At 44.3% G+C, this 10,485-nt stretch overlaps 1 protein-coding gene across 1 annotated transcript in view; it reads left to right on the top strand.

The window, feature by feature from the left end:
• Nucleotides 1-2,543: 2,543 nt before the first annotated feature.
• The window catches only part of PCLO (piccolo presynaptic cytomatrix protein), a gene marked incomplete at both ends in the record, with an annotated part of 105,216 nt that continues 97,274 nt past the window's right edge, over nt 2,544-10,485 (top strand). The window contains one exon of the mRNA XM_081330814.1: nt 2,544-2,758. Coding sequence (XP_081186940.1) covers nt 2,544-2,758 — 215 coding nt within the window. The remainder of the gene's footprint in view (nt 2,759-10,485) is intronic.

The raw sequence follows: 10,485 nt of genomic DNA, 5'->3' as shown, positions 1-10,485 counted from the left end.
GAATAAAAGAGTAATCAAATAAAGAGTAAGAAACATTCATATAAATTCATGTACACATTGTATTTACATCTAACCAGAAGTCAGCTCCAGGTACCCTTCAGTGCTGAGCAAAATACTTTGCACAGTAAGTCAAAGGGCAGCATCGTTTTTAACTCATCCTATGCGACTTTTTATCTAGGTTTCTGATTTTCAAAATAACACACTTGTGAAGCCCCTCATTAACCAGGGTGCTATACTGTATCCTGTAGCAAATATAACAAGTCCCAAACAGTCACTCTTCAGAATTCAGGCCACTTGGTTTGAAACTCAATTTTGGAAGGCTGCATGCAAGTGAATCAGAATAATATTATGTGGTTTTGCACCACGTGAAAATTCCTGCTCATCCCAAAGAAGGAAATATTTTTTCTAAGGCTGTCACAGACAACATATGCAAAGAAATGAAATGACACGCACTGATTTATGTAAACTAGGTGCAGAATTTCCATTCTGCTGGGTTTCTTTTATTTCTTCTCCAAAACAGTCTGCTGTGCAAAATCAACACTTAGGAAATGCATTTTAGATGGAACCACTCATATTGAACCAAAGGGATTAAAAGGCAAGAATAAACAACTATGCAAGTTGAGCAGAAGGCTGATGGTGCCGGAAGGTTCCCCAATGACAACTCTCTGAAATCAGGTTCAAAGGGCACCGGGCATCGTTGTTTCCGCAGTCAGCCCAGCTGACCGACCTCTGCACCTTCAAGGCACCTTCAAGTCGCCCGATTGCAAAGCCTCACCTCGGTGCCAGGTTCCACAAAACATTTGCCTCCATTTTACTGAAAATGGTTCCTGTGCCTTTTTTCCCCCTGGGTTGCTGCTCCAGAACTTAACTCCTAACTGCTTCTGGTATTGACTTTTGCTGCTGGATTCTTTTGATCCTCAATTGGTGTTCTGATTTCATGCTCTGTGCCTAGTTTTGCTGGCTGGATTCAAGAGATGACTGTGCTCCCGAACTGAGGGGGGGAAACATGCACGTTGTTGTCTCTTATAAAATACTGAGCAGGGACTGCTCTGCTTTCAGCCGAGCAGGGAGACCAGGCAGACACGGAAAATCGGGGGGGGGGGGGGCAGAAGAGCCAAGTGACAGTGAGTCAGTAGAAAAGGCAAGTGGGGATGTGGGGGGAGGAGTTTACTGTAAACTGCCTATGAATCAGCCATGCGAAGGGGCTGCGAAAAAAGCCAATTCAATTTTAGGCTACCTTAAACACAGGGAGCGATCACTCCATTCCACTGTGCATTCGTCACACCTCAAATACTGTGCCTGGTTCTGGGTGCCACATTTTAAAGAACATCCAGAAAAACTGGACCTCCAGGGAGCAGAAACCACTTCCTGCAAAGAAAGACTTAAGAATTGAAGAGACTGAAGAACTGAGAGAAGGGGGGGGTATGAGGTTGGCAGGTTAACATTCTTCAAACACCTGAAAGGCAGGTGCAGCTACAATTAATACAACACGATTAAATGAGCATCACAATGCAAACATTACCACTCATGTACTTGAGGGCGATGTTGCAACATAAATACAAAAGGCTGCATTTCACCACTTTATGCAGAGGCCAAGGACGCCGCCTATGACCACAGCAAGCAAGCAGGCCGTGGGGAGGGTGAACCTTGGGAAGTTCTCTCCCATTCCAGAGTGCAGAAGCCAGAAAAACGGTTTGAGCCACAGGAAAGCAGATTCTAGTGGAACTCTGGATGGGCAACGGGGCAACCAGGGGCACCGCGCGGTGGGCTCCCCTTCCTTGGGAGGTTTTGAGACACAACCGTTTTACTCTGCGACGGTCTAACTTCAGTTGCTGCACGGGGGGGCGGGGGCGCTTCGGTTTCCGTTTCTCCATTTATGAATACAAGCATTTATTTTCAGCTTCCATTACACGTATTTCATGAAATTGTCATTAGGTAGTGTGTGTCTTCTATGTATCTTTAAAATCATTTGTGCGCCTTTTAGCTGTCTTTCCGCATTGATTCGTCTTGGATCATAAGCAATATCGCTCCACCTTCTAACTTTCCCCTGGACGCCCCCGGGCCGGCGCCAGCAGAAGACCCTTCCTCGCCCGTCTCCTTCCCTCTCTCGCCACGAGACCACGGACGGCGTACACGAGCCAGGGGCATCCCTGGAACCCGACCGCCTCCCAGCCCGTCTCTCGGAGGCCCCGAGGCCTCCGCGCCGGAAAACGGGACGAGGGCGTCGCGCGGCACCCTCTCCCCAGGCGGGGGCAGCAGGAGGCGCCGCGCGAGGCTGCGCGGGCCAACGTAAAGGCGGGAGCAGCGGGACAGCCCCCCCACCTCTGGTGCAGGCGCATGCGCTCTGCGGCCGCAGCGGGGGAACTCTGGGATGTTTCTCCTCCTCTCGCTCTTTTTCCGCCAGCGCCGCAGCCGCAGCCACGGGAGGCGCCCGGCCATGAGAGCCCCCCTCGCTGAGGACTGAGCGCCCGGCCGGAAAGGGCCCCTTCGCCCCCACCGGCCTCTTCCGCCCCTGCTCGCCCGCGGCGGCCCCCTCTCCGACCATGGGCAACGAAGCCAGCCTGGAGGGCGGCGAGAGTCTGGCCGGGCTGCCCGAAGGTGCGGCCGGGGCTGCTGCGGGAGACCCGGCGGGCCTGGCGGAGGACCTGAGCCGCCTGAGCCCGGAGGAACGGAGGCAGATCGCCGCCGTCATGTCAAGGGCGCAGCGGGGGCTGCCCGCAGGAAAGACCGCCGGCCCGGAGGCGCCTCCCTTGACAAGGCACGCCCGGCGGGGGGGGGTTGAAAGGGGGGCAAATCTTGGGCCGGGCGGGGGGGGCGGGGGCGAAGCGAGCGGGGGTCCAGCTGCGAGTGATGGAGCAAAGGATCGCTCCGGGATCGGCCGGCCGCACGTGCCGCCTTTTCCTGGGGTGTTCATCCCCTGCCGGTGTTGGAAAGCGTCGGTTTCTAGAGACGCTTTCCAGAATGGCCTTTTCCCCCCCCCCGGCCTCCCCGCGGCGTTTACCCGAGCTAAAATGGAAGCGGCTTCTGCTTCACGGGTGTGTGTGTGTGTACGTGTGGGTGGGTGGGTGGGTGTGTGAAGCTCTGCAGCCGCCCCAATTTGAAAGTCGCCTCCGTTTTTCCTGCGCTTAAGCATCGCCCACTCCCCTTTGGCGTTGGGTGGCGGCGGCGGCGGCGGCCCTCCCCGGCCGGGGCGATTTGGCGAGGCCAGGGCGGAGGGTGAAGGGAGCGACCCGCCTGGGGAGGCTGCCGGCGGCGACGACAGGGATCCGCGCGTGGCTCTCCCCGCCCGCCTCCCTTCAGCACCCTGGGCGAGGCCCTGTCCAGGGTGCTGAAAGAGCCGCTTCCCGCGGCAGCCTCTCCCGGCGCTGCCCAGCCATGGTGCAATATGCGATCTCTCTCTCTCTCTCTCTCTCTCTCTCTCTCTCTCTCTCTCTCTCTCTCTCTCTCTCTCTCTCTCTCTCTCTCTCTCTCTCTCTCTCTCTCTCTCTCTCTCTCTCTCTCTCTCTCTCTCTCTCTCTCTCTCTCTCTCTCTCTCTCTCTCTCTCTCTCTCTCTCTCTCTCTCTCTCTCTCTCTCTCTCTCTCTCTCTCTCTCTCTCTCTCTCTCTCTCTCTCCCCCCTCCCTCCCTCCCCCTCTCCCCCTCTGTGTGTGTGTGGAGTGCAAACGTTTTTGTCAAACTCACATTCTGCGAGCCTGACAATGATGCATACACACACACACAGTACTGTGCAAAAATCTTAGGCTACCATTAGATACGTTGTTGTAGAAATAGGTATAATGAGCATATGTAATTATGTCTCAAAAATCTCCTTATTAGAATACAGTCAGAAAAAAACAGGAGATTTGCATGCAGTATTCAAAAGCAGGAAAAGGCAGAGAAAACAGCTTCCATAGTGGCAAATGTTTAGTGTGACTTCCCCTTACACCTGAGCAACAGCAGGCACCTGGCTCCCATCAACCTTAAGGAATCTGTCATTACTGACACCTGTGTGGGTCCTACTATGTCAAGCTCAAGTGACTGCTGTGAAAAAGGGTCTGTTACACCGGTTTATGCAAGGTATGCTAGATCATTACATACGGTGCAGACATATGTCATATCTCTGTGTATATAATAGCACTTAGACTTAGATTTAGCACTATATAAATAGTCCAAATCAATATAAGTAACATGATTTGTACAAGAAAATGATGCAAGGATTGAAAAATGTTATCTGTTGAATTGATTTACCATAACAGAGTTTGGATCCAAATTAATGTGTTTTTACTACTGACACCACATAGAATAATTTGGATGTGTCCAATTCATTCTTTACTTTTAGGGATGCTTGTATTTTAAAAATCTACAAAGGGGTGATATGAGCTATCACCAACTTACATATGTATTTGTGCGTTGAAGATTTTCCTGTGTATGAAGATAAGCATAGTATCTGAGCAGATTGGTACATGTTCTCTGCAAACATGTATAGCTCTTTAAAACTATATATATATATATATATATATATATATATATATATATATATATATATATATATATATATATATATATATATATATATATATGTTTTCTGAGGTTTTCGCGGGTGTTTGTATGTGGATCTTTGGTCATTCTACGCGGGGGAAAAACCTGAATGACCAAAGATCCATATATACATATACATATACATATACATATACATATACATATACATATACATATATATATATATATATATATATATATACACACACACACACACACACACACACACACACTTGGTGCTAATTATTTGCCCTACTTGTTCAGTGACATTTTCCCTTTTCTGTATAATTCAATCTTAATGGAATTAACTTAATCTAAAGTAACAAGTTTTGTGGATTGCAAACAGTAGAAAGATATCCCACATAAATACTTCTTAGTTAATGTTTACTTGATGTACTTAATGTTTTATATGCTCTCTAACATAGTAGCAATTATATGCATAGTTCATCTATGGCCTACAATTTATGCTGAATGAGGTGGCCAGCTTAACCAACAGATGTTCTGCATCCTTTTAAATTAAAACGGTATTCCATTTGTTCTATGTGTTTACTGTCATGTGCCTTATATGTTTTGTGTTATTTTTATCTTGAGTTAGTAGCTGATTGGAGATTTTCCCATTTCCCATCTCAGGTTTAGCTCTATTTACTACTTTGTCTTACTTATTGCTACCAATGGAGAAAATAATTTCTAAACCATTTTTCATTCTTGTACCTATTTTTATTGAAGTTAATATATACCGTGACCTATCTTTTATCTATGCTTAATACTTGTTGCCAGGTTGACCAATTTTTCTTCAAGAAGTATTTGTTAATTAGATTTAAAAGTATGTTGACATTATTTACAATATTAATTTGTACCTGGAAACATTGCCAGTTATCTCCAGTTGCAAAGTGGTTGAAAAGCTCTTTCTTTCTTTCTAACAATTATACAATATCAAGAAGGTGCCTCATTTGGGAAAATTCATCCAGTGGATTAATTTTGATGAGATACATTCAATGCTATCTGTTAATTTGCAGGATCTTGAGCAAATTTAAATGTTGATGGATGTGCCAATATATTCATAGTTTCCCACACAAATGGTGGGAAATGCTTCTTCTCTTTTCTTTAAGATGCTTAAAGGAATCTCACAAACAGGCTCTGATTGTGTAGGCAGTATGTAACTCTTATACTAGATGACCATAAATTTGTCTTAACACAGGGGTGTCAAACGCGCCATGTCATGTGATGTGTCGTGACGTATTGCAACTTTTTCCCCATTGCCGGCAATGGGGTGGGTGTGGTTTCACCATGACGCATCTGGCCCACGGGCCGGCAGTTTGACACCCCTGGCCTAACATTTTAAAGAGTTGATAGCCACCGTTACATCATACAGAAGTAACTTCTGTATTTCACTGTGCCCTACAAGTATATGAAGAAATATTTTGCTTTGCTTAATATGATAATATGATCCCACAGTGGTTTTGATTTGTATATGTACCGGTAATTGTTCATTGTATGAGTTATTTTAATCAAACTTCTGAAATTGTACTGGAATTATATGGGACCAAATGAAGATAGGCCTAATAGGTACATTTTTGCAATAAGTGAGAAAAGTCTCCCTCAAGTCAGATTCAGTTCCTGGTAAATTCACAGGCATGAACATAGCTAGGAAACAGTATGAAAATTGTTTGCCTCTGTAAATGGTAAAACATTGTTTAATGTTGTAATAGCACAGCAAGCCTCAGGCTTCACCCTCTTCTACTTCAGATTAATTGGCATTTTGCATTAGGCCCAAATCCACAGTCTTAACTGTGGTTAGTTGAAACAAGCCAGCTTTGTAAAAAAAACAAGCCAAATCTGAAGGGTACATATTTCCATGAACTTAGTTGATCTGCCTACTTCAAATGACATAGCAGCTCTGAAAAACTCAGCTGAGTTTCTCACGGCTGCAAGGGAAAAAAGGGAAGAAGGAGACGGACGCTTTTAGAGGAACAGAAATAAAGATATAAACCAGAACTATGCAAAATATATCATAACCCTAAAATGTTATTACTGACGGTAGAAGTCAGGACCTCTTTAAGTTGTTTATAATTTTATATCCCCAGTAAATATGTATATGACCATGTTGTTTTAATGTAATGTTTTAGCCTGTCCCTTAGTTTTTTTGAAGTCTGTCAGGGATGCAAACAGTTGGGCTTGATAGCCTCAGTGGTCCCTTCCAATCTAAGATTCAACCATAGAAAGGTAAATGTGTCTCTTTAAGATCCAATTCACAGATCGTGCTAGGCCAAGACTCGCTTAATTATGGCTTATCAAATAACCCACAATTAGCTGAGTTCCCACAAATCCTAAGCCATGTTTTACAAAATAAAATGGGCAGATGTCTTATTACAGAGCCACTCCAGCCCAGCTCCTCCTCCGCCTGCGGCCTTTTCTCCTGTGAGGTAGGCTGGACTTCTGTGGTGGAGGACTGAGCGGACCCTGCCTGGGGTCTTCAGCTGTGGCCTTAGCCCAAGCTCCTCCCTCTCCAGGTCTTAGCCCCAGGCAGACCGTGAGCTGGATGGAATATAAAACCCATGCATTTTGTCCCTTATTGGTGAATGTTTGTGCTAAAATATTAAGGGGTTGAATTGTTTTGATTTAGAGTGAGGAGGGTTGAACACCCTTAGCTGAACTAGAATGCTGCTTTTTCCCCTCTTAGAAATTTGGGACAGTTAAACGACAGAACCTTTTAGTCAGAAGAGAATGTTGGCTGCTTTCTTTAAAATGCCAATCTTTTGATATACAGCAAGTATTAAACAGATGAAAAACCCCTGTTGCTAGGCAGCAAATGCCATGTACAGATGCACTCTGTGTCACCTCAGGCCTAAACCATTTGGGGTAGGTACACAGTTATTTTTCAGAATTCAGAAAGCTTTTACATTAGAATTACATTATAATACAACAGTACTGCCCCAAAGAGGAGGGAGTCAAGCTATTCTCCAAAGCGCCTGAAGGCAGGACAAGAAGCAATGGATGGAAACTGATCAAGGAGAGAAGCAATCTGGAACTAAGGAGAAAATTCCTAACAATGAGAGCAATTAACCAGTGCACAGGTCTGCAACCCGCGGCTCCGGAGCCGCATGCGGCTCTTTCAGCTGTCTCCTGCGGCTCCCAGTCCTCTGCCATGTGCAGTCCAAAAAAAAAGTGGGACTAAAAAAGTTCAACCAATCAATTCAAATATGCAGGGTAGGTGCATATCTCGCCTTGGCTCCACTCTTCAGTCAAAGCCTGTTCTGCGCATGAGCCCATGTATGTGCATGTGCACACATTTTTTTGTGGCTCCCAGTTTTTCCTTTTGTGAGGGAACCGGTTCCGAGTGGCTCTTTCACTGTTTCAGGTTGCTGACCCCTGAACCAGTGGAACAACCTGCCTCCAGAAGCGGTGAATACTCCAACACTGGAAGTTTTTAAGAAGAGACTGGACAGCCATTTGTCTGAAATGGTATAGGGTTTCCTACCTGAGCAGGGGGTTGGACTAGATGACCTCCAAGGTCCCTTCCAACTTTTTACTACTACTACTACTACTACTACTACTACTACTACTACTACTACTATTATTATTATTATTATTATTATTATTATTATTATTATTATTATTATTATTATTATATTACAATACACACGCACACACATTGAAATGAAATTTTAAGAAATGCCAGTCTTGCTGGGGGAAAAACAAAAGCAGAGTGAGTTTACTAGTACTTGTTTCCATGTAAGCAGGATTAGTATATGTATGCACAGAAGTATATGTGTATATAAATATGTATGTGTATATACATACAGCTATGCCAGTCTTCCACCCTTAGACAACTTTAATCTTAATGTATTAAACTCATTGACTTTATTCATTCTACAAAATCAAAATGCAACTTCTGTGTGAGGGAATAACCTCAACTCTCTGCACTTTGAGGTTTGGCATCATAACGAATTTCATGTGGTCCATTCTTCAGGTTTTGGGGTGACTTCTAGGGTTGGAAAAAGGGTGGCTTCTTTTTAGAGGCCTTATGTTCTTTTCTCCAGCTATTTCCACCAGTTCACATCACTTCTGGTGACAAGGAAGGTTTGCAGTTAGTTTCTAAACCTTAACCCTTTCCACTTCTAGTCATGGTGGTTTAGTCACATCTAAAGTAGGTTTGGCTTCTTTAGGGGAACCCTTCCAGAGACTTATCTCCAATCCATTGATATAAATTTTATTTTACCTAGGAATGATTATCCTAGGCTTACGTAGGCACTTTTATGTGTCTTTCTGAAGTGTAGCCTTTGGTTGTAGATATAATTTTAGCAAGTGAGGGCTCGGGTGGACAAGATATGTTGTGATGGATGAAACTGTACATTAACGTTCTATATCTTCACAATGGTAAACTTTTTTGTGGTTAATACATCCCTTTGTGAGAGACCCAACTGCATCTATTTAAATGAAATGAAATAAAATCTGTTTATTACAACCATAAGGCCACACACAGTGAAGTATCTTAATAATACAACTGTTAAATCTCCCTCCCCCTCCCCCCTCTCCAAAACACAGTGAAGTAGTAGGATCTAAAAATTAAAAATCTGAAATTACAGTAGTTTTGTAACCCATATTCTTTTCTAGGGTTTTGTCATATTTTCTAGCAGGATTATTTTTTTATGGTATATTGTTATAAGCGATGATTTAGAAATAGTTGAAATATCCTTTACAGGATATTAATAGGGGTGAATATGATGGTCTTGCTTGGTCATTGTTCCTGCGTTGGTTTTGGAAAAAAAAATGGTTTGGTTTATCTATGCGACAAGTAGTTTGCTTTTAATTGGTAAGTGAACTCTTCAGTTAGGACTTAGATGTGTTTCTCTCCATATAATTAAAATAATACATTTTGTTATTTACAGTTTATTTGAAGTATGTGTAGGGGATGGGGGAGAGAGAAGCAGCAGAAGCATTAGTTTTACATAGAGAATCCTACAAAAAAAACTTTTGTTGTTGTTAGCTGCGAAGTCGTGTCCGACCCACCGTGACCCTATGGACAACGTTCCTCCAGGCCTTCCTGTCCTCTACCATCTTCTGGAGTCCATTTAAGCTCACGCCTACTGCTTCAGTGACCATCCAGCCACCTCATTCTCTGTCGTCCCTTTCTTCTATTGCCCTCAATCTTTCCCAGCATTAGGCTTTTCTCCAGTGAGCCCTTCCTTCTCATTAGGTGGCCAAAGTATTTGAGTTTTAGCTTCAGGATCTGACCTTCTAAAGAGCAGTCAGGGTTGATCTCCTCTAGGACTGACCAGTTTGATTGCCTTGCAGTCCAAGGGACTCGCAGGAGTCTTCTCCAGCACCACAGTTCAAAGGCCTCAATTCTTTGGCGCTCAGCCTTTTTTATGGTCCAGATTTCACTGTCATACATTGCAACTGGGAAGATCATAGCCTTGACTATACACACTTTTGTTGACAGGGTGATGTCTCTGCTTTTTAGTGTGCTGTCTAGATTTGCCATGGCTTTCCTCCCCAGGAGCAAGCGTCTTTTAATTTCTTGGCTACAGTCCCCATCTGCAGTGATCTTGGAGCCCAGGAAAATAAAATCTGTCACTACCTCCATTTCTTCCCCATCTATTGGCCAGGAATTGAGAGGGCCGGATGCCATGATCTTGGTTTTCTTAATGTTAAGTTTCAACCCAGGTTTTGCACTCTCCTTCGTCACCCACAACAATAGGCTCTTTAGTTCTTCTTCACTTTCTGCCATTAGAGTGGTATCATCTCCATAACTTATGTTGTTGATATTTCTTCTGGCAATCTTAATTCCAACTTTTGATTCATCTAGCCCTGCCTTTCTCATGATGTGCTCTGCATATAAGTTAAATAGGCAGGGCAACAGTATACAGCCTTGCCGGACTCCTTTCCCAATTTTGAACAAATCAGTGGTTCCGTGTCCAGTTCTTGCTGTTGCTTCTTGGCCCACATATAGGTTTCTCAAGAGAC

The sequence above is a fragment of the Vipera berus genome (assembly GCF_964194415.1).
Source record: "Vipera berus genome assembly, chromosome: 6".
NCBI classification, from domain to species: Eukaryota; Metazoa; Chordata; class Lepidosauria; order Squamata; family Viperidae; genus Vipera; species Vipera berus.
This window is presented reverse-complemented; position numbering and strand designations above follow the sequence as displayed.